The sequence below is a fragment of the Notamacropus eugenii genome, chromosome 1 (genome assembly GCF_028372415.1).
Source record: "Notamacropus eugenii isolate mMacEug1 chromosome 1, mMacEug1.pri_v2, whole genome shotgun sequence".
NCBI lineage: Eukaryota > Metazoa > Chordata > Mammalia > Diprotodontia > Macropodidae > Notamacropus > Notamacropus eugenii.
In genome coordinates, this window is record NC_092872.1 from 607,406,190 (window position 1) to 607,431,798 (window position 25,609).

General features: G+C 39.3%; 1 protein-coding gene across 1 annotated transcript; it reads left to right on the forward strand.

The window, feature by feature from the left end:
* The first annotated feature begins 659 nt into the window (after positions 1 to 659).
* Positions 660 to 16,623, forward strand: LOC140520677 (beta-microseminoprotein-like). Its single transcript, XM_072634791.1, has 4 exons — positions 660 to 768; positions 12,079 to 12,172; positions 15,421 to 15,541; positions 16,493 to 16,623. The coding sequence occupies exons 1-4, from the start codon at positions 754 to 756 to the stop codon at positions 16,509 to 16,511; spliced, it is 249 nt and encodes an 82-aa protein (XP_072490892.1). The 5' UTR covers positions 660 to 753; the 3' UTR covers positions 16,512 to 16,623.
* Positions 16,624 to 25,609: the final 8,986 nt, after the last annotated feature.

Genomic DNA, 25,609 nt, shown 5'->3' on the forward strand with positions numbered 1-25,609 from the left:
AATTGGATAATGGCTAAGCAAAAATATGGCACATGATTGTGTTGGGAGTACTACTGGGTTATAAGAAATGACATATTGCAGAAAAACATGGCAAGAACTATCTGAACTGATGCAAAGTGAAGTGAGAAGAAACAGAAGATCATTGTGCACAGTTAACAGCAGTGTTATAATGATGATCAACTGAGAAAGACTTGGCTACTCTGATCAATACAATGATCCAACACAATTCCAAAATTTTATTATAGACAAAGAGAGAATTGATGAACTCTGAGTACAAATTGAAGTATAATTTTCTTACCTTATTTTTCTTGGGGTTTTTTTTGGAAATATAGCTAATAACGAAATAAATTTTGTTTGATTTCACATATATAACTGATATATTGCTTGCCTTCTCAATGGGAATGGGAAGTAGCAGAAAGGGAGGAAGACTTTAGAACTCAAAAGTTAAGAAAAAAAAGAATGTTTAAAATAAATAAATCTAAATGTAAAAAAGAGAGAGATCACATGTGAATCACAAATGAGTGCATGTCTCAATCTCATCCATGCTCCCATGCTCTTTGAAGTTTTCTACCCATATTAAAAAACACAAAATGTTCTTTTCTCCACTTAAATCTCTCTTCTCTGTTTCTGGCAAGCTTCCTTTCCATGTGACTGCTCATTTCTATAAAAGTAGCCTCTCTAGCTTTTCGGACATTCAGTCAAGGCTCCTTCCTCTTGCTGGGCACAGTTGTCAGTCTCCTGTTCATCAGATTTATGTCACCTGGAATGGTAAGTTCCAATACTTTTGTTTAGCAGCCCCTGCTCCACTTACAAACATTCCTCCCTTTATGTTTGGGATTGTTGACCTATGAGTGTGCTGCCATCACCAAAGAACACAAAGGCAGAAATGTACAGTGAAAGAAATGATGGACTTGTGCTCATACTTTAACTGCCATTTATTGCATGTGTAAACTTTGGCAAATCACTTAATTTTTCTGAGCCTCAATTTCCTCAGGTATAAAAAGAGGGGATTGGACTTGATGACCTCTAATATCCTTTCTTTCTAGCTCTAAATCTATGACCTATCACTCTCCCAACATGTTTACATTTTTGCCCCTTCTCTCTCATTTCCTATGCTTTCTGTTATTCGATTCTCCCAGTTTCTTCTTTCTCTTTTTTAATTCCTCTTCTTGCCTCAGTGAGCCTCCAGGTTAAAAATGTTGAGCCTTTTATTACCTACTGAAAAGCAAAACTCTCTCTGCCTCTCATGGACCTGTGCAGGAGCTATACACAGCAAGTGCCTAATAAAAACTTACTAGGTTTGGAAGACTAGATAGATAGACTTTGTTAATATACAGAGATGTATGAATACCTATTATGCCTATCTCATGGGGTTGTCCTAAGAATCAAATATGGAAAGGTATATAAAAAAATGTTGAAAGAAAACAATAGTACTGGGAGAAAGAGAAAGAGAGAGGTAGAATGTAGCAAATCATCTCACATAAAAGAGGAAAGAAAGAGCTTTTACAGCAGAGGGGAAGAGGGGGAAGATGAGAGGGAATAAGTGAGCCTTACTCTCATTGGATTTGGCTTAAGGAGGGAATAACATACACACTCAATTGGGTATAGAAGTTTATCTTACTCTATAGTAAAATGGGGAAAGGGGATAAAAGAGGGGGATAGGGACAGCAGAGTGGGGAAAAGGGTAATCAGAAACAAACACTTTTGTGGAGGGACAGGTCATAGGAGAGAACAGAATAAATGAAGGGTGGGACAGGATAGAGGGAAATACAGTTTTTCACAATATTACTATTAAGAAACTGTTTTGTATGACTACACATGTATAACCTATATCAAATTGCTTGCCTTCTCAATGAGGGTAGGTGAAGAGGGAGGGAGGGAGAGAGAGAATGTGGAACTCAAAGCTTTAAAAATGAATGTTAAAAATTGTTTTTACATGCAAGTGGGAAATAAGATATATAGGCAATGGGGTATAGAAATCTATCTTGCCCTACAGGAAAATGGAAGGGAAGGGGATGAGGGGGGATGAGCAGATTGGAGGAAGGAGCAATCAGAATTCATGCTATCCTGGGGTAGGGGGAGGGAAGAGATGGGGAGAAAATTTGAAATTCAAAATCTTGTGGAAGTGAATGTTGAAAACTGAAAATAAATAAATGTAATAATAAAAAAAGAAAGAATAAGAAATATACAAAATATGGAGGGAGAATGGGCCTGCAATTTCATTGGTACAGGGAACTAAGTCCCAGAAGACAAACTTTGTTTTAAAACAAATTCATATAAACCTTCTCTGCAACTTATAGAGAGTTACCTAGAAAACTAATAAGCTAAATGATTTGCCCTTGGTCACAGACAGAGTATGTGTTAGAAGCAGGGCTTGATCTCACATTTTCCAGTTTTCTCTTTATCAATTAGGCCATGCTGCCTTTCATAGAAATATAAGGTTATCTCATCTCTTATTTTCCCTTTTCCCCACTTTTTCCTTCTCTTCCTCTCTTCTTTTTGCTGTTATTTGTGTATTGGTGTTATCGTTATCAAACAAAGCAAAACAAAACAAAACAGTCGTCATTAAAAATTTACTCAACTATGAAGAACTGATGGCACTTATGGGTTCTTCATGCCCCTGAAAGGCAAAATAATTATAAATGGAGAGTCCACAAAAGTATGCAGAAATGTGAATTTTGCTCAGTGATAGTCAGCAGCTGAAATTATCATTTCCACCAACCCTATCACTTCATGTCTACATAATGAGTGTGTAAGATCATAGGTATTTAACTTTCACCAACCCTGTCTAGGAGAGTTCCTATGGGCTCACCTTCCTGCTAGCCACTCTTGACATTGTGCCTGGTGTTTGGAAACACAAGTTTTATGGTCTTGTCTCTGAAGGGTCAAGGGAACCCTGAGAAATTATCAATGCCTCAGGACTTCTCATTTCTAAGCAACAGAATCTGGTCATTTTAAAACCATCCATACATTGAATTAATAAGAACTATTATTTAAAGCTAAGACATGATGTTAAAAAAAACTCTAACTCTGAAATAGATTCTATGACCTAATCTATTTGACACAATTTCCTTATAGAACTAAACACATTTTTGTCTAGCAACTCCAGTTTTTCTTGATACCTTTCACTTGGTTGGTACCCAGGCTACCTATCTACCACCTACCAGTGTTGTATTAATAGTTTTCCTGCCCCAATTGTTTCACTGAATCACAGAATTTGAGTTGGAAAGAAACTCACAGGCCATCGAGTTCAATCTGTCCCTGACCCATAATTAGTCTTATAATATCCTATATATCAATCATGCAACTTCTCCTGAAAAAGGAACGCCAGTGAAGAAACACATAATCTCTAAATTCAGCTGATTCCACTTCTGAATAGCTTCCAACGGTAGAAATAGTCCTTATGTGTCAAGCTTAAGTTTGTCTTCATAATTTTCAGTCACTGCTCTGTATTACGACTTTGGGGTCAAAACAGTACCAATCTAAAAACCCACATGATAGCCTTTGAATACTTAACAGTCAGCTATCTCATCCACCCTGTCTTCTCTTATCCAAGCTGATCATTCCCATATCCTTCAACTTAAGTTCATATCCATCTTGGTGCAATTCAACTGAATCCAACAAGCATTTATTAATTCTGAGATAAGGAGATCTTCAATAAAAAGAAATTAATTCAGACTGTTCACCAGAAGGTCACATACTGAAGTTGAAACTTCAATACTTTGGCCACATCATGAGAAAAGACCCTGATGTTGAGAAAGATTGAAGGTGAAAGGAGGCAAAAGGATGGATGGCAGAGGATGAGATGGATAGATAGTGCCATGGAAACAACAAACATGAGGTTGCACAGACTTCAGGAGACAGTGGAAGATAGAAGGGCCTGGCATGCTGTGGTCCATGTGATCACAAAAAATTGGACATAGATGAATACCCAAACAAAAACAAAAAGGCAGTACATTTGATCAGATCACATTTAAAATATTATGTTCAGTTCTAGGTACCAGAGGTTGGGAATTACAGCTGGAGACTGTCTAGTGGAAGACTGGTGGTCCAGGGCCTTGACTCCATGTTATATGAGAATTGGTTGAACTAACCGGAAATGATTAACCTGGAGAAGAGGAGACTCAAGAGAGAACATGATAATATTATTTAGGTATTTGAAGCATTGTCATATAGAAAAAATATTAGATATATTTTGCCTGACTTCAAAGGGCAGAAAACTAGGAACAATGGGTAGAAGCTATAGAGAGGCACACTCAGGATTAGGGAAAGCAAATTAGCAAATAAAACTATTCAAAAGTGGACTATCCAACAGTTTCCTTTTATAAGACCTTTCTCCAAACCAGTGGTACCATTTCTGCTCTCCATGACCTTTCACAGATCACTAGCAATTGCTCAGCAATCATATCTACCTGGAGGGCAACTAGGTGGCACAGTGGATAGAGTAGTGGCCCTAGAGTGAGGAAGACTTGTCTATCTCAATTCAAATCCAGTCTCAGACACTTAGCAGCTGTGTGTCCCTGGGCAAGTCACTTAACCCCATTTGCCTTAGTTTTTTATCTGTAAAATGATGTGGAAAAGGGCATGGCAAGAAAACCCCACATGGATCCTGAAGAGTTGAATACGACTGAGACAACTAAACAACAAAATCATATCTACCAAGTTTAACATATATAACCTAGAAACTAGTTCGTATGAACTAGATGTAAACTCATTGTGACAATACATGGCACATAATATGTCAAGTGATTAATACATACTTGCTGATTAAGAGCAGTTAAGGACTATTTACTAGGTGGAATGGTAGATAGTGTTAGACTTGGAGTCAGGAAGACCTGAGTTCAAATCCTGCCTCAGATACTTTCTCTCTATGATATCAGGTAAGTCATTTGACCCTTTTCTGCATCAATTTGTTATTCTTTAAAATGGGGATAACAATAATACCAATTTCACAGGGTTGGTGTGAGGATCAAATGAAAATATATAGCTATATACACATGTAAATATAAATGAAGGAAACACATGTATTTATTAAGCTTCTGCTATATGCTAGAGTCTAGTACATATGGAGTCGGGAACCTATGGCCTCAAGGGCAAATGTGACTCTCTAGGTCCCTTTGACTGAGTTCAAGTTTTACAGAACAAATTCTTTTTTTACGGGGATATGTTTGGATTCAGTCAAAGGTCCACACCTGAGGATCTAGAGGGCTACATTGTGGCTGCGAGGCTGCAGGTTTCCCACCCCTGTAACTGTGCAAATATCATTACAAATATTATCTCATTTGAGATATTGCTTTAACAATAAAGCAACTGGCAAACCTTAAAGTGCTGTATAAATTATTATTATTGTTACAATCTCTTTCTTATCCTGAGTATCAGTTCCATATTAATCATCTTTGTTCTGTCATTTTCAATCCAAAGATCCATACTTAGCAGAGAATAGCTAGCATTTATAAAGCACATTAAGACTTACAAAGTGCTTTACACATATTATTTGATCCTCAAACAACTCTGTGAGGTGTTATAATTTACATTAAGGTAAAGTGAGGCACAAATTTCTGAGCATATTCAATTTGTTGGTAAGGCTAGCAATTACCAATAAAAGAGACCTCTCAACTCCTCAGTCAGTCAAAGCACTCGAAGGTGGGGTGGGGTTTACCAACTTTCAAATAGTTTTGGGAAGAAAAAAAAAGAGGAAGCATGAAACAAAATTCGAATGGTTACAAAGTCTCAGTATTATAGATGATGGAAAACAAAATAACTGGATGGAAGTAAAACATGCAGGACTAGCACCAGCTTCTCCTTACATCTCTTTGCTATGAAAAGCTCAGTGGTAGTTTCTACCTGCATGGATGACAGTCCAGACTTTCCTGAAGGACAGTCAGTGTGGCTGAGGTAACAGATGTCCTGGTACCCATCTCCATCTTGCAAGGCTTGTTAGCAGGATAACAGATTCCCCTTAATTGTACATGGGAAGGAAGATGTGTAGATACAATGTATTTCTTTGAATTGAGGTGATTTATGGGACAACTTAGCTCAGAGAAAAGCTGAACTTAAGAACTTAACTCAGTGGCAAAGGCAATTTTACAACATACTGCGATGACACAAAATAGAATCAATTATAAAATAGAGTCAAAATCAACTTTATTTCCTCTGAGATAGATACTATTATTACCCCCATTTTACAGATGAAGGAACTGAAATTAAGAGGTTAAGTGGCTTGCCCAGGGTCACAAAGCTAGCAAATATCTGAGTCAGGATTTGAACTCATGTCTTGCTGCCAGCAGGACCAGCACTCCATTCACTGTATCAACTCACTGCCTCTGAATTGGACACAAAACAAAAGTTGAACTTCTCTTTAATCAATTTGTGTATTCCCTTTCACCCTCCCTTCCACCCCCACACAGCAGTCATATCCTGTGGTTCTCCTCTTTCCTCCAATATAACGAAAACAGAGAAGCAAATAAAAAATTTCATTTTCCATAGCTTTCCTCAACTTCTCATTCTGACTTTTAGCACTCCTCACACTATTCTTACTAGATTACAGAACACTTTGGTATGCATACTTCATTATCTATTCTTGTTCTATCTTATGTACCTGTTTTCTTATGATCTACTGGAATGCAGCAATATGGCCTCTCTAACCACACTGGCATTGTCAGCCAAATGAGATTTGTTCCATGGTGCTCAAGATGCTGGTGCCCTGGAAAGTAATATAGCAGGGAGGATTTTGAGTGGAAAGTAAAAGAAGACAATTTCTGTTTTGGATATTTGAGATACCTATAGGACATCCCATTCTAGAAGTCCTAAAGGTACTTAGTGATATAGGACTGGAGCCAAGTAGAGTTGGGCATAGAGATCTGGGAATTAACTGCGTAGAGAAAATGACTGAACTCCTGGAAGCAAATGGTCTCAGCAAGTGAGACAGAATAGAGAGGAAAGCGTAAAGGACCCAGAAGAGAGCCTTGGGAAGACAGCTGTGATTAGCTCATGTGCGGCATGAATGAAGAATCAGCAGAGGAGAATTATAAGGAATGGTTGGTCAAATAGGAAGAGAACAAGGAGAAAGCAAGGTCATGAAAGCCTATTCAGAACAGAATAATCAGAAGGACAAAGCAATCAACAGTTCTAAATGACTCAGAGGAACAAAAAGGATGAGGATTGAGAAAAGACCATTAGATTTGACAATTAAGAGTTCTTGGATGACCAGACAGGGCAATTTCAGTTGAATGATGAGGCTGGAAGCTAGATTGCAGAGGATTTAAGAGAAAGTGAAAGGAATAAAATGAAGCAAAAAAAGAAAATATTGCTATTCTATAATCTGGTTTTCTCAAAGAGTTTTGCCATCAAGAAGAGAAAAGCCATAGGACAATAGCTGGCAAAGATAATCGGGTCAAGTACTGACTGATGGGGGAGAGCTGGGCATGTGGGCAGCAGAGAAGGAGTTGGGATGAATGGAGAAAATGAAGATAAGATAGAGAGTAGGGATAGTATTGGTAGCAAATGACTGAAGAAGACCAAAGTAGATGGATGAAGGGGGCATGAACAGGATTTGGCCTTGGTAAGGAGATGGGTCACCTTTTCATCCAAGACAGAAGTGAGGAAGGAGATGGTGGTAGAAAAGGCCTGAATGACATGAGAAGAGGAAGAGGAGAAGAGGGCGAACTCTGATAAAATGACTTCAGTTTTTTCAGTGAAGTATGAAACAAGGGTCCTAGTTGAGAAGGTAGAGAAGAGGGTGCGGTGGCAAAATTAAGAAGAGAGGAGAAGATTTGGAACAGTCTCTGTGGAAAGTTGGATACAGAATCAAAGAGGGAGGAGTAGAATGTAGAATCATGACAACTTCATCCAAAAGTTTAACTGATATAAGTCAATTGTCATAACAAGAAGACCAAAAGAGTTTAAATCCACCTCAGACAGGAAACACTTGATCTCTTTGACAAAGTGATTAGGGCAATACTGGTTTAGAATAGAAATAGGTTCCTAAAATCTGAGGGAAAAGAATGGTGGAACTTTATGAATAGTGTCACTTCTTAAACTTCAAAAAGTAATGAAGGCATAAACAATTTTACAAAAAGCTTGGAGAGAGACCAGAATCAACACAATCACCCCAACAGCATGGAAACTAGAATCAACCAGTTTCAAACAGAAGGTGAAAGATGGAAAAGACATATGAGTATTTCTATAGTAAATTCTTTTCAGAACCAAAGATAATTCAGCACCACCACAGCTGTCCTGAATGTACAGTACACTTTCATTGGAAAGTGTACTGAAGAAAAACAAAGATGAAAACTAAATGGATTAGACGAAAGACACAAAGAGGAAGTCCATGATGGAAGTGATATAATTTTGAGAGCAATGAAGGATTGATCATCAAAGGATATAAAATAAGGTATAGAGGGAAGAATCATAGGCATAAAAAAATTAAAAGATGATCAAGAGAACAGCAATAATGATCAACTTATATTTCAACTTTTGTTTCTATGTAATATGTTTATGAAAATAATTTGTGTATGCACTGAGGGCATTTTCAGTAAGACTATGAGAATAGGCAGACTTTCACAGAGATTGTGCGTGTTCGTCCTTCATTGCCGAAGAAGACCATGCCATCAGAGAAATGATGACATGACTTGCACTTGACTTTGCTTTGAGTGAGGGAGGGCTGTGCAGGTCACCAGCCTCACTTCTCCTCCAGAGCCATCTGGATCCAGTGACCAGATATTCATCAGGATGACTGGAGATGACCCAGGATGAGGCAATTGGGGTTAAGTGACTTGCCCAAGGTCACACAGCTAGTGAGTATCAAGTGTCTGAGGTGACATTTGAACTCAGATCCTCCTGACTCCTGCACTGGTGCTCTATCCATCACACCACCTAGCTGCCCCATCACAGAGATTAGTGCACAACAGGATACATCTTTATTATCATACAGAGTTTGTGATGGAAGTAGAAGAGAATATAAAATTCAACCACTATTTATTAACACTGATAGAGCATTTAATTCAGTAGAGCAGAATTTTGTCTTATGGTTTCTCCTATAACAAGATATATCCCCAACATGTATGAAAATCATGCCAGATATCTAGAAAGATACAGTAATAGATACAGCTTTATTTGGTCACATTTTGATTATTTATATCAAGTGAATACAAAATAGGAGATAATATTCTCAACAAAACTGGTATAAACTGTTAATAATGAGGTCTGATGTAGAGGGCAATTTGAAGAGATATCACTAGAAATGGTGAATTACTACAGATAATCCTGCTATTAAAAGTCACTATACTGATTGCATCAAGTACTGGAATACTGTAAAATCCTTACAATGACACTGGATGACAAAATCAAGATGCAAGAAGATCTCGAAAGGCTAGCAGAAAAGCAGTACAGTGCCACTGATAGACTACTAAATGTAGATTAAGAGGGTTCGAAGTATACCTTGGACACAGCTCATGTAGCCTTGGGCAAGTCACTTCACTTCTCTGGCCCTCAAGTTTCTCAGCTGTGAGACCAGGATGTAGTACAATATTCCTCCAGTGATATATGACTGCAAATCAATTGAAGTTGAGGATCACCCAAAGGGTAATGAGGAACTCATAGTTATCTATCACTTTAATGTTCACAAATACACTTTATTTACATTATCTCATCTGATCTTCACAACAATAATCCTGTAAAATAGGTACCCTTATTATATCCATATAGCAGATGAGGAAACTGAGATTTACAGAGGCTAAATGACTAGCCCAGGATCTAGGGCTAGTAGGATTTGAACCCATTTTTCCTCACTCCAAGATGTGTACTCAGTCCATGGCATGTGGAACAGTGCTTCTCTGGTGGGGATGGATCTAGCCTGGATCCTTGTCCCCAAAGATCTTATATTAACATCTAGTAGCAACAGCTAACATCCATATGGTCTTTTAATATTTTCAAAGAACTTTATACATTTTATCCTCACAAGAACACTGGGAGGAATAGTCCTATTATTATCCTCATGTTATAGATGAACAAAGTGAGGCAGACAAAGGTTAAGTGACTTCCCAGAGTCACACAACTAGTAAGTGTCTAAGGTTAGATTTGAACTCTGGTCTTCCTGACTCCAGCTCTAGCCCTATCCACTGTGCCACGTAGCTGCCTCCAAAAACATCAGAAATTCTTCAGTGGTATAGAGATGTTTCCTGGAAAGGACTTCTGACTCTTTTGAATACTGTGGATTCTCCCTTCACCACTGACTCATTAAATGAATGAATGAATTAAATAATGAATAACCTTTTATCAAGTACACATGCCAGAGAACATGCTAAGCCTAGAGATTCAAATCTAAAAGAGAGACATTCCCTGCCTTTAAGGGGCATATAAGCTCTTAATAGGGGAAGATAACACATGTGGAGCAGTGGAGCCAGCTAAAGGTAAAGCTAGAGGTATGGTAAGTGAAGCCACAAATTTACTGTCACCAGATAGACACAGTGGCTAGAGAGTTGGTCTTGGAGCCAAGAGAATCTGGATTCAAGTCCTGTCTCTGACACAGACTTGCTTTGCTATATGACCCTGGGTAACTCACTTAACCACTCAGTGTTCTAGGCACTTTCTCAAACTCTCTGTTACAGATCTACAATGGGGGAGTGAAAGGGGGTGGGGGAGAGAAGGGCCGATTTTACAAGTGGATGCAACACCAGTACACCACTTGTATACCAGGACAATCACAGGTCCAGTGCTGATCCCAGAGCAAGAGCTAGACAGCTGGTGAGCTTGGAAGGGCAGAGATGGTGCATCTGGCTTGTTAGGCTGAGAGTTTTCTCCCATCAGCACAACCCCAGGGTGTGAGCTGGATCTCCATTTGGAAGGGTGCACAGCATGAGCAGGAAAGAGTGAGAAAGAGAAGTCACTGGCCCTGCCTCTAAATGTCTCACAATAGAGCTGGAGAGAAAGTGACCCCCTGACAAACAATGGTAATAACTGACATTTATGCAATGATATAATAACTGTCAATTATGCTTTAATATATATTTAATATGTAATATGCACTTTACATACTGTAAGTTTAGTTAAAAGAGGCACATGGGTCGAATTCATACTGTTAATTCCCTTAAAGCTAGCAGATACATGATCATGGAGCCAGAATAAAACTTCAGACTGTCTGATATAAGAAAGAATGACCAGGCTTAAATCTGTTTTAGGACAGGACAATCCCAAGATGCCTTTGTCCCTAGGATTTATGGCCTCCATATGTGTTTAACTATACCATGAGAAAGGAAGTTTATTAGCTGAATAAGTTGTAAATACAGTAAGATAAGAGAGTTGACAGTGTTGGTTGAAATAACTACTCAGGATATCTGTGTTTTCTTTACCATTAACATGCCATAACATAGTATATGTCCACAAAATATTAAGATATGGAAAAGGTCCCAATATTTAAGACAGTGTCTTCAGTTAAGGGTCTCATAAAGAATGCTAAGTCAGTCCCACCTGGCTCTGTTGACATAGGAAGAATTTACTCACAGAACAAAGAAGTTGTTAGGTCCAGGCTCTTCTGATACATTCAGGTTCTGACCCTTATTAAAGTCCAAAAATGATGTTAAATGATTATCAATACACAACCATCTCATCTGAGACTCAATCTTGTAAAGTGGGAACAACTGGTATTAATTATTATACCTATCATATTGATGAGGAAACCGAGGTTCAGAAAACAGGCTAAATTGGAACTTAAGTGGAGAAGTCATCAAAGAGATTTCCAGAAACAAGTGGGCCTCATGAATCAAAGGGGAAAGAATGAAACATGAGACTCAAGAAGGAGGGGAGAGGGTCATAGCAGGAGCAAACACTGTGAAATTGGATTCAGTGTCTGGAAGCTGGACCAAGCCTCTAGAAAACCAGTTCCTTCACTCCCTGGAATGACTTCTGTTGATTTCAGCACTTAGGACCCAGGGTTGTGTGGGCCTGAGGTGATTATGATTTCCTCAATTTTGAATACCTGAATGTTGGCAAGAAGGGTCAATGTCCGTTGGGGCTCCCACTGGAGGGGCAGGAATGGGTAGTTTATTCAGTGCAGATTTTAATGGTGTCTGATCATTGCAGGAGCGTCTGATTAGTCTGATGTTGCTGAGCACAGTCCTGGCACTGGCCCATGGATACTGTTACAGAGTACAACTTCGTAGGATCTCACAGTTTGGTAAGAGCAGACCATTTGGGGAAATTATTAGCTGGTATATGTTGCATGGCTGAAATGAGAGGAAACCTATAAGAGAAGCAAATTTTCCATCACTACAGGCAGTTGTGATAGAAAAGGGGTTATTCAAGTGGGGAGATTTGAAAGGCTCAAATCTACCTGTAAATTTCTTACCTGCCAAAACCTGAAATTCTACCATCAAAGATTAATTTAGTTAGGGGTAGGATGGCTCTGGAGGAGAAGTGAGGCTGGTGACCTGCACAACCCTCCCTCACTCAAAACAAAGTCAAGTGCAAGTAGTGTCATCATTTCTCTGATGGCATGGTCTTCTTCCGAAACAAAGGATGAACACAATCCTGTGCATAGATGCACTTGACTGAATGGGGATCTAGCCAGCTGAGTAACTCAGCTCCTCCTCTCCTGTCTCCCTCCCCCTCCCCTTCCTTCTCCTCTCCAAAGGAAGGTAAATTTGGATGGCCAAAAGATGTCCAGTTGACTTGGGTTTTACTGGCTCCTTTCTCTTCCCCTCCCTTCCCCTCCCCTCCCCTTTCCTTTCCTTTCTCCTGTCCTCTCCCAAAACCTTAAACCTACAGCATTCTGAAATTGGGACTCTAATGGTTCCCTGCCTAAGGGCTCCTCTTGACCCTCCTGGCTTTACAGTGATTATCAGTAGTAACTGTTGCTGTTTCCCACCCAGTCTGATGTCTTTCTTTTTCTTGGCTTCATTAAAGGGCCATGCCCTGGCTACTTCTTAAAGATGCCTATTCAATGAATGGGCATTGCCTCACCCTAAGTAAGTACCTGCAAAAACCTTGGCCTAAAGGGTCCAAGGTCTCCCTGTGCATCCTGGGTCATCTCCAGTCATTCTGAGGAATATCTGATCACTGGATCCAGATGGCTCTGGAGGAGAAGTGAGGCTGGAAACCTGCACAGCCCTCCCTCACTCAAAACAAAGTCAAGTGCAAGTTGTGTCATCATTTCTCTGTTGGCATGGTCCTTTCGGCAACGAAGGATGAACATAACAACAAGTTAGGGGTAGTTGTGGCCTTACTATCATTTCTATTAAGCTGGTTTCCAAATGTCTACATCCAACCCACATTTTCTATACATATTATACTGAGCTTCCATCCCACATCACCAACTGGTGATATTTGTCCACCTGCTTGTCCCAAAGGCATCTAAAGCCCAAAGATCTAAAACAAAATCATAACATTCCCCATGATCCTGCCACTCCTTCAAATTTCCCAGTTTCTATTGAGGGCACCACTACCTAGTTCACCGTATTTATAATTGCGAAATTATCCTGTGCTTTTCTCTCTCCATGAATTCCCACTTCCAATCACTTTTCAAGTTTCCTTGATTCCGCCATCAAAATTCAAGTCAACAAGCATTTATAAAGTGCTTGTTCTGTGCCAGGCACTGTGCCTACCTTAGAAGATACAAAGACAGGCAAAAAGAAACACATCTCTGCTCTCAAAGGAGCTTACAGTATAGTCATATCTCGACTTCTTTCTCTTTTTTTCCACTCACATTCCTGTTGAGGTTTGGGGTGGTGGAGACCCCAAAACACCAACACCCCGGGTCAAATGAATTCGACACAAACCTTCTTAAAGCCAAAGAGAAACAAAGTTTATTAAAGATTCACCATACTGGGTTGACTCTTAAGGAGCGTAAGCATTTGTAACACTTGTATTAACAAGTGGGCCAGATAGAATCTCAGCTAGACAGAGTCTGAGCTGGATTGAATCTGAGTCCTTCGTGGAGGCTGGGAAAACCATGAGATCATTACAAGGATATTGCAATAATCCAAGCATGAGGTGAGGAGAGCCTGAGCCTACACCAAGGTGGCTGCTATTTGAGTGTAAAGAAGGGACCTTATAGGAAAGATATTACAAAGGAAGAAAGGACACATTTCCTGTTTGCTTATCAGGGTACCTGTTGTATTCTCCTTCCCCCTTCATCCACCCCTCTATTTTGGGTCTTTTTATCCCAGGGAATAACACAAGTGTAAGCACTTAATGTCTGTACAATTGAATTGTTGTGTGTTTTTTAGCATCAAATAAGATACAAATTACTAGTTGAATTTCAATAAAACCCATTACATAATTGGTAGACAGGTCTAAAAAAATAAGTATGATGATTCAGGAGTATAGTCAATGACATAGTTTTGCCATTAAGATCTTCAAATCTTTGTGAAGTATCTATTTCAGTCAAGTATCAAAATAAACTCAACTTAGAAACAAACTTCTGAATTATTTATATCACAGTGTTTGATATTTTTTAAAAATGACATTCAATCATGTTGCTCTCCCTAAAATTTTTTTTGTCATGAACTTTTAAAAAAATTATTATTATTTTATTTGTTTTCAATGTTTTACAATCACTTCCATACATCTTAGATTTTTCCCCTCCCTCCCCTCCTTTCCCCCTACCTCCTCACTCCCTCCCTGATACAGCATACAGTTTATTTAGGTTCTACACATACATTTCTATTAAATACATTTTCACCTTAGCCAAGTTGCATAGAAGAATTAAAATGAATGGGAGAAATCATAAAACAACCAAAACATAATACAAAAGAAAATGATCTGCTTCATTCTGCAATCAAATTTCATAGTTCTTTCCCTAGATGTGGAAGGCATTTTGCCTTAAGAGATCATTAAGAATTATTTAAGTCTTTGCATTGCAATGAAGTACTAAGTCTACCAGAAAAATTCCTTGCACACTGGTTGTTGCTGTGTACAAAGTTTTCCTGGTTCTGCTCCTTTCACTCAGCATCAGTTCATATAAGTCTTTCCAGGTGTTCTTCCTGTTCATCATTTCTTATAGCACAATAGTATTCCATTACATTCATATACCACAATTTATCAGCCATTCCCCAATTGGTGGTGAATTATTGTGTTGAGTACTTGCACTGATAAAATCACAGATCCTTAAAGTATGGTTAACATCATTATTATTTCTGCAAAATGCAGGAGAAATTGGATTCTAACCAAGAGCTAATCAGTGAGTTAGTCAATCAACAAGCATTTATTAATTGCCTGCTATGTGCCAGGCACTATGGTAAGTGCTAGGGATATAAAGAAGGGGGAAAGAGGGGGAAACAGTTCTTGCTCTTAAGAAGCTCTCAGTCTAATGGGGGAAACTAACAGAATCCCTTACCCTATTCTCAACTGATCTTTTTTGGACTAGGCTGGAATTTTTCACTAGGATGGAATGGAGGTAACTGTCTTGTGCATCTTTTTTAACAGGTCCCAGAAATATGTGCATGGATGAGGTCAATAATAAAATGTACAAGATGGGCTCCAAATGGCAAAACAGTCGGTGTGAGACTTGTCTCTGCACCAACATTGGCATGATGTGCTGTGAAACGTAAATGGGCTTGTTCTTGGACTATACTAAAGTCACTAGTCACTCTAACCTATACTGACCTGCTCTAGTTTTTTTTCATTTTGCTTCTCTCTCTCTCTCTCTCTCTCTCTCTCTCTCTCTCTCTCTCTCTCTCTCTCTCTCTCTCTCCCTCTTTCTCTCTCTCTCCATCTTTTTCATTCATTTTCAATAAGCATTTATTAAGTGTGTAGAGCTCTGTACTAGGCTTTCAGAAAAATTCAAAGAAAGGTAAGACAGGCCCTTTGCCTTCTTGAAGCATCAAATCTAGTAGCAGGTTAAAACATTTGTACCATTAACTGTTTTAATAAGATATAGATTGTGGTCTGGTGATCAATACAAAAAATAAAAAAGGGGGAGACCAAGTTCAGAAAAATTATCCTTTCTTCATATTAGCCTTGGGAGGTAGATAACACAAGTGGTATTATCATCCTAATTTTACAGATGAGGACATTAAGGCCCAGAGATTGAGTAATTAGGGACACTACTAGTAAGGGAATGAGATAGAATTTGAATTTGAGTCTTCAGACTACAATTAATGTTACCTTTCCACTATACTACATATTGTTTCCTGACTTTATAAGGAGAATATTAAATTTCTCCCTTTGTTCCTCTACCCCTTAAAAGAAGCAAAAACTTCAAGAAGTAGGTCCTTCAACCTTCCCTGGATGAGATAAATTTCACTTCATTGCCAAGTTTTCCTATTCATTACCATTGAGGCACTTCCACAGGGATGGCCTATGATTATTCAATTCAATAAGCAATCAGTAAGTGCCTCCATTTCCTCATCTGTAAGAAGGGGGATGAACTTGAAGACTTTTAAAGTTCTTTCCATCTCTATGATCCTCTAAGTAGCAGGCCACTGAATGCCAGGAGAGCTGTGCCATGGGGACTGTGAGAGTGATACAACCATCTCTTTCTTCCTTTTTCTTTCAGATGGGGTGAGTGTCACTGAAGGACTAATGATCCCCAAGAGATCAGTCTTTGATTCTCTATTGGAGCATAACTGACACCTGTACCTCTCAGGAATAAGCATACAATAAACCATGAGACAGAAGTCACATACACTCTGCTTCTGAGCTTGGCATTTTCTTTAGTGGAAGGGGATGGGCTAAAGGAGAGATAATTGTAGGTGGTCTCCCTGGCTATAAGAGCCCTTCTAAGAGATGGAGGAAAATTATTTCTATATTAGAGGAGGCTAATTTAAAAACAAAGAAGCTTCAATCATCCTGTATATTCAAGTTTCATTAAATTCAAATCAGTTTGTATTCACTGAATGCCCTCCCTAGTAGCTATCCTGCAGAGTAAACTAGAGCCAGAGCCATCTATAGTGCAAAGGAACTTAGCTGACTTCTAGAAGCATTACACATTATTATTTATTTAAAATAATGGCAACTACTAATAGAGATAGAACACTGTAATAGGTTCCAGGCTCTATCTATATTAATAATAGGAATTCACAAAATACCTAAAAATTTATAAGGTGCAATCCTCACAGCTACCCCTTAAGGATGGGGAAGGTCAAATGGGTCTTTGTTCTAAGCATATACAAAATTTGGAGAGCATGGAATTGGCTAGTAGTCATGGGCACAGTGACTCTGCCTGGAAGAATCCTGTTAAGGCAGAAGGGATAGGACTGTCAAAACTCCTAGTACCTCCAGAAAACTCCACTCACCCACAAGAAGCAGATTTATGACATTTGGGGAAATTATTTCTTCTCTCAGGACAGTAGGGCTCTAATACCTTGGGCACCTTCCACCCAAGCTGAGGATAGGAGAGGGCCATGAGGATGTAAGCACAAGTAACTTCCCCCATCACTAAATCTTCTTACAGGGCATTAGTTGGACACAGAGATGAGAGCTAGGTGGAAGCAAAGGAAGAAAGTAACCAGAATAATTCTCCTTCATAGCCTGCATACCTTGGGCCCCAACCATCCACTCATGGTCTAATTAACCATCAGTTTACAAGAATACTTAGTTAAATAGGAAGCTGTCATACAAAAGTTGCCCCTTATTGGCAAGAGGGTTGATGGAAAGTGTGGTTTTTTCCAAGTGGAAGAAGGGATGGAAAGATGATGGGAAGTGGAAGCTTGGTGGGAAAGGGAGGGAAAAAAGCCAAAGAACCTGGAAGCTCCAAAGAGGATTGGATTCCAGAGTTGCAGACATGCACTAGCCACAGAGGCCAACCAATTACAAGTTAAGTGGCATTATCATCATCATCACCATCATCATCATTATATTCATCCTCATTTATATAGTGCTTGCAATGTTGCAAAGTACTTTACATCCATTATCTCATTTGAGCATCCCAACACATCTGAGTTTAATATTTCAGATAACTGTCTCAAATTGGTGGGGCGGGGATGGAGAGTGGCAGAGAAAAGTCTGAAATAAAGACAAGCTTCTATGATTCTGAGTAGTGTGACACACAGAGTGACTAGGCAGTAACATTTACCATTTCACATCTCAGCAGTGGGAGCTACATGATGCCTTGATTCAACCTGATTGCCTACTAAGAATCAAGCTTTCCTGAGGGATGTCTCAAGATCTTTGAAAAGCCAGAATTACAAAGGAATACTAAATAGATGACATTTACAAAGCACCTTAAGGTTTCTATATATTATCTCATTTAACCCTGATGATAACTTTCTGTGGCAATAACCAGGGTCCCCATGAGCAGAGAGGCAGTAGCTGTGTGAGCATACAAGATGAAGTGAGTAATGACAGGCTTGTGTATATAAGGGTCAGAGTGTGAGAAGGAGGCAGGCAAAATAGCATGCCCAATAGCCCCATTGTGGATGGAGAACTTCTTGATGGAAGGACCACATACTTCACAAATATTTTCAGATAGTGTTTCAAGTTTCAAGGGTGCTTCAGGTGCTAAGTCTACTTATGATGTTTAGTTCCAAAGGTTTTTGATAGGACACAATCAGGACAATTGGCAGCAGGTGAGGTCCCTTTGTTATAAGGGACAATTCATACCCCTACCTCCTTAGAATTCCAGAAAAAGGGAAGGTCCCAGAGGAATTTACTAAACAAAGAATATGCACTCATATATGAAGAAAGCAGGAGATATCAGTGATTGCTAGGTCAAAGGCCTGGGGGTGAATATACGTTGGTGCAATACAGCCTGAAAATGAAAGAGTAGATGCAGTGAAAGGGGGAAACACTGACTAGCATCCAACCTTTACCATAATATGATCACTTGAAGGGCAAACAGGCCAACATAGCTGAAGCAGCAGGATACTCTGAAGATGGGATGGGAGGCAGCATGTACCAGAGAAGTCAAACCTCTAATATCACCTTGACCACTACCTTCCCTTCAATCCCTGATGGAAACAATCTAGCACTCTTAACCCAAGAGCTTATGGAATGATAATGCTACAGCCCATGTCAATCCCGGTAGAGATACAGTCTGTTTACTCTTCTTGTAGGTACATCTATCAAAGACCTAGAAAAAAAGCTCTTGCCAACAAAGACTTTGGCACTGTCAAATAGTTCAACATCATAAATTGTTATGATTTTGTCAGCAGAAATAACACCAAATGATATTGCTATTTGTTTTTGCTATTGCACTCTAAGGATCATATAAGCTTTTCTTCTGACAGATAAAACCTTCTATATGTTTTCTCTCCTCTTACAATTGAGATCCTTGAGACTGGGAGTGTTTCATCTTTCTTTCTATTTGTATAGCCAACACTTAGCATGATGCTTTGCTTATAGCAAACACTTGATAAATACTTTATTCATTAATGACTACTAGTAAGGTTCTCAAATGCTCTAGGACTCTGTTTCTTTATATGTAAAATGAGTATGCCAATATCTGCCCTACAAATCTCACAGGTATTTTGGGAAGACAAAATGCAATAATAGATGTAAAATAAGGAAGACCTGGTTTCAGCTCCCAATTCTGACACTCACTAGCTATATGACTATAGGCAAGTCACATAATCTCTCAGATATAGAGATTTGAGAGCCATTTGTGATGACATTGGAATCAATGGGAGAAAATAAGATCAATAAGGAAGAGAATGTCAAGAGAAAACTGTTAGGAGCATTTAGAATCTTTGAGGTCCCAGAACAGACAAGCACTGTAAAGGAGAAGGAGACAGCAAAAGAGCCTGAGAAACAGTGGTTAGGAAGGAAGAGGAACATAAAATATACAAAATAATGCTGCTAATACAAATAGAAGATTTTAAATGCCTTTTAGGTTCCAGGCTCTGGCACTGGTTCATGGAAGCTGTCACATAGGTCAACATTACAAGAACTTGAACCTTGGTAATAGGAGACAACTTGTAGAAATTATTAGTTGGTCTGAGATTTTGCTTCATTATGTGGTCCTTATGAGGCTGAAGGGACAGGAGATGCTGTAACACAGGCAAAGCTCTCATCATCACAGTTGGTCTTGGTAGAATAGGGATCATCAAAGTGGTGAGATATGAGAGGTCTAAATCTACCAAGATATCTCTTCCCTTCTGATATCTGATATTCCAACATGGAGGATTCATTTATTTGGAGGGATAATTGTGAATTCTATTATTATTTCTACACGTTGTATATAGTGCTCAAAGAAGACTAATACCTCTGGTTTGAGGGGTTGACGAATCCATTTCAGGGCTACTTATCTACCTTTGGTGTCTACCTAGCATTCAATTCTCACCTATGGCCCTAAAAAGCTGTGGCATGTTCAGTGACCACATCCTGGTAAAACTATTGGCATATGGACAAAATCAGGTTAAGGGTAACCAACAGGTCTCAAGCCTGGTCACTGAGTTAGGGGGATGTCTACCACAAGCATGCGAAGACTTCCCTCGGGGAGGAATGGGTGGATGAGAACAATTTGTTCCAATGGTCATGAAGGCTGCTGAAGTAAGCGCTGTGGAGCACTTAGAGCTTGGTCAGACATTGAAGATGACAAGGTCATCCACTGCATCCTGGGCTGTAGCCAGTCATCCCTAGTGTGTAGGAAGGGAGTAGGGCAAGGGAATGGGAAAGACCTGTAGAAAATGAAATCTGAAATGAATCCTGAAGGAAATCAGAGAAGTCAGGAGGATGAGATAAAGAAGGAAAGCATTCTAGGCATGGGGAACAGTCAGTGAAAGGGCACAAGGTCCATGAAACAGCAGAAACAGCAAGAAAACCAGTGTAACTGAACAGGAGAATGTGTGGAGGAAACAAATAACAAAACTGGAAAGGTAGGAAGGGACCAGATTATGAAGGGCTTTAAAAGTTAAACCAAAGATTTTATACTTGGGGAACCACCAGATTTTATTGAATAGGAGTATGACATGATCAGAACTGAAGTTTTGACCACTGAGAAGGATGGTTTGGAATGGGGAGAAACCGGGCCAAGGAAACTACTGAACTCTTAGAAAGTTATTCTAAGAGTCTAGTCATGACCTTAATCTACATCAGGTGGCAGCTACATGAGAAGAGAGTGGCTATATAAGAGAGCTATCTCTAAATTAGGAATGACATATCTTCCGTTTTCTTATCAAGGTTAAATTCTGCTTCCTTCATCATCCACCCCACTTATTTGGGGCTTTTTATTCCAGGGTGTAGGTACTTAATGCTAGTTTGATTGAGTTGTTGCATTGAGTCTTGTTGTTCAGTCATTTCAGTCATGTCTGACCCTTTGTGACCCCATTTGGGGTTTACTTGGCAAAGATATAGGAGTGGTTTGCCACTTTCTTCTCCGGCTCATTTTACAGATAAAGAAACCGAGGTAAACAGGATTAAGTGACTTGCCCAGGGTCACATGACTATTAAGTGTCTAAGGCTGGATTTGAAATCAGGAAGATGAGTCTTCCTGACTCCTGGCCTGGCACTCTATCTGCTGTGCAACCTAGCTGCCCTGCACCAAGGACCCACAATGATAAAATCAAAGATCCTTGAAGTATAATTAATGTCATTATTACCTCTTTACGATGCAAGAGAAATTGAATGCTGGTCAGGCTCCAATCAGTCAGTCAGTCAACAAGCACTTATTGATTGACTGCTATGGGCTAAGCATTATGCTAAATGCTAGGAATACAAAAAAAGGTTTAAAAAAAACCCCAACAGTCGCTGCTTTCAAGGAGCCCTCAGTATAACAGAGGAGACTATCAAAATCATCTACCTTTTGCTCAACTGACACTTTTGGGACTAGTTCCAAGTTGCTCACCAAAGTGGAATGCAGGACTAATTGTAGTGCATTTTTCTAGTGGGTTGGTTGGTGTTCTAGGGTTTTTTAGTTGCATGTCTAATTTGTTGATCTGCTGTTTATCTCTTTTATTGATGTAAGTACTTAGAGATATAAAATTTCCCCTAAATACTGTTTTGGCTGTATCCAACAAATTTTGGTGTGTTCCCTCATTGTTTTCATTTTATTTAATGACATTATTTATTGTTTCTATCTGAGAAGATTAAAACCAATCTTGTATCATTTTCTTATTGATCCTATTTAAAAGTAATTAATTTTTTGCCCCGTAATTGTTTTTGTCATATAACTGCTTAAGTCATAGTTCTTTATCTCTGATCTTAGTTCAGAGTTCAACTGGCCTGTAATGGGTTAAGTTTAAAAATCCAGATTTCTTGCCTCAAGGAATTTTGTTAAACTTGGAAAATGCATGTAAACAGAAAGGGAGCTAGACTTGGTATCTTTACTCCAAGCTATCCTTCAAGGATGTCTGGTTTGCTGTCTAAAAGTCTGGGCCACTCTTTCACACCTGGATTCAAAGAGCTTTCATAGTTTTGTGAGGGAAGAAGAGGGTTTGTTGCTAACCCTCATTACCAAATTTCCAATCAATCATGTTCCACGTGTTTCAGCTCTATAATCAATCATGTTGTCCTTAATTCCATGATGTCATCTACCCTATTCTGTTCTTTGTTCTATACTCCCCAAAACCTATATAATGGGATATTGCTCCAGATCTTTGGCATAAATGAAGGCAAACCATTGACCCATTTAATGCCAGGTAGCATGCCTCTACTAATAAATATTATCTTGTGTGGAGATTTGGCTGTTTTCTCTTTTGTTAAAATTTATTTGTGACATATGCTCTTTGATGCACTCATTTTTTAGGATGGAATTACTTAGTTTCCAATAGTTTTAAGTCTATGCTTCAAAGGTCCTTTGTTGAAAGTAATTTTTAATTATATTATGGTAAAAATATCTCTAATATTTCTAGTTTTCTGCATTGGTTTGTGAGATTTTTACGTTCTAATACAGTCAATTTTTGTGAAGGTGCCATACATGGGGGAAAATAGTTATATTACTTTCTATTCTCATTCAATAATCTTCATAAGTTTATCATATCTAACTTTTCTAAAATTCTATTCATTTTCTCAACTTCTTTCTTGTCTATTTTACAGCTAGATTTATCTAGGTCTCAGAGGGATTAACTGAAGTCCCCATTATTGTTTTATCATCTGCTTCCTCTTGTACTTTATTCAACTTTTCCTTTAAGTATTTAGATGCAATGCTATTTGTTGCATACATGTTCAGTATGGAAATTAATTCATTGTATATGGTACCTTTCAGTAAAATGTAGTTTCCTGTCTATTTTAATTAGGTCTATTTTTTCTTCTCCTAGTCTGAGATCATGATTGCCACCCCTACATTTTTTTGTTTTTTACTTTACCTGAAGTAGAACAGATTCTGGAATATTTTCTGTGCTTAGTATTCAGCTAAGGCCCCAGTTTAGATATGGCTGCCCTCTTCTGTTGCCCAGAATCAGTGACCTGAATACCAGGTAGCACCCAACTCTGCTCCTGGCATTATTCAGGGGTTCCCTGGGATCTTTCTGCCCCAGTGTACCCTGCCCTAGCACTTTATCTCAGTTCCCTTTTCATTCCTAGGTGCTAGAATGTTTCCAGTCCACTTCAGGCTTATGTGTTGGGCTAAATATTGGAACTGAGTCACTGTTCTGCTCCCATACTCATAGCCATGTAAATAAGTTTCTAGAATTTGTTTTATGCTCGGTACTCAGCTATGGCTCTGAACTCAGATGCAGCCATTTCTTTCTGCCCTGCCCCAGAACAGGTGACAAAGCTGCCAGATGGTATCCATTTCTACTCCTAGTACTAGTACATAGGTTCCCTGGGATCTCTTTCTACTGTGGTAATCTTGCCCTGATGCTTTATCTCAGTTTCCTTTTGGATTCAGGAATGCTCCTGGTCTGGCCATTGATGCTACTGCAACCACACTACCCTCCTGGCCAGACTCCACCCTAGTGTCCATAGACTTCTGTTTTCCTAAGTTGCCCAGGGCTAGAAAAATGATTCACTGTGACTTTTTCTTGGCTTTCCCAATTAAAATTTGGCCTAGTGTTTTGTTTTGTTTTAGGTTGTTGTGAAGGCTATTGGAAGAGCTAGGTAAAAATGTTTCTTCTCACTAACATCGTGGCTCCATCTCCTCTCATCAATTTCCAAGGATTCAACAACTGATTATACATACATACAGACATATATATATATATATATATATATATATATATATATATATATATATATATATATATATATATATATATATATATATATATATATGTCTGTATTTATGTAGCCAGTCCATCTTTCCTGAACTCCAGTTCCATATCACTGCCAATTGTAATCTTGAACTCGTTGTCCTGTAGGTACCTCAAATTTAACAAGTCCAAAATCATTTTTTTCTCCCCAAACCTAACTTCTTCCTAACTTCCCTGTTTCTCTTTGGGGCACCATTATCCTTCCGGTCACCTACATTCACAACTGTTCCCTCTCCTTCAATCCTCATATCCAATCATCTTCTGAAGATTGTCAGGTCTACCTCTATGAAATATTTTCTATTTTTCTCCTTGTCTCCGCTTTATATGACCAACACTCACTTTCAGGCCCACATCCCCTCTAATCTTGACTACTGCAATAGTGTCCCAACTCATTTTCTGGTCTCAGGTCTCTGTTTCCTCACATCTAATGAGAGAGCTACCAAATTATCTATCTAGCACAGGGTAGATCATATCACTTCTCTGCTCAAGAGCTTCAAATATAGAATAATAAACCAATTCCTCTGGCTTTTAAAGCTCTTCAAAATCTGGCTCCACCTCACTATTCAGGTTACTGCACATTACTCTCCCAAACACACTCTACTTTCTAGTCAGCCTGTCCTGCCAGCTGTTTCTCCACACAGGTCATTCTATTTCCCATCTCCAGGCCGTTGCCACACAGCTGGACTGGAATGCATTCGCTCTCTTCACCTCCACCCCATATAATCCTTAGCTTCCCTTAAAGCTCGGTTTGTGCTACCTTCCAGAGGAAGACCTTCCTCATCTTCTCAGACACTAGTGCCCTTCCCCACGAAATTCCTGCTGGTCTCTTGTGATGAATTTTCTACATCCATGGTTCCACTCAATAAAATGGAAGCACCTCAAGGGCAGGGGCTCTTTCAGCTTTGCCTTTGCATCCCTGGTGGCTAAGCCAGGGCCTGGCCCATAGCTGGCAGCTGACACATGTCTGTTGGGTCACATACGGAGAGGTACAGGACGTGGAGGTGTGCTGGTAAGAGCGCAGAGTCTGGAGCTGGGAGGGTGTGGGTTCTAGTCCTGCCGCTTGCTAGTTAGGTGCCACTGACTCTCTCAAGGTCTCCATTCCTTCACCTGTAAAACCAGAGATTGGAGCAGATTGTTCATTCTGCATCTTTTTTTCTGAAACAGACCCCTCTGGCACTTTGGTGAAGTCTAGCGGCTCCTCAAAGTAACGTTAACTGCATAAAATGTATATATACATACACATATATATGTGTGTATGTGTGTGTGTGTATCCTCAGAATACCGTTAAATGCATAAAATGTATATACAAATACACGTGTGTATGCGTGCATGGACATAATTACAAAGGAAACCCAAAGTCTTGGCGAAGTTATCAGAGCTGACGGAGCCTTTATCACGGATAACGCAGGAAGGATTATCCGGGCCCAACCCCCTGCCCTGCCTTCCCTGGATCTCTCCAGTACAATGTGGTAATTACCACAGCTTCCTGCACATAACAGGGGATAAATGGCCCAAACCAGCTTCCAATACCTTTATCGGGTCTCTTT

Coding starts and splice junctions, on each gene's coding strand:
- LOC140520677 (XM_072634791.1), top strand. Junction 12,173..15,420: donor TCGTAGGATCTCACAGTTTG/GTAAGAGCAGAC, acceptor CTTTTTTAACAG/GTCCCAGAAATATGTGCATG.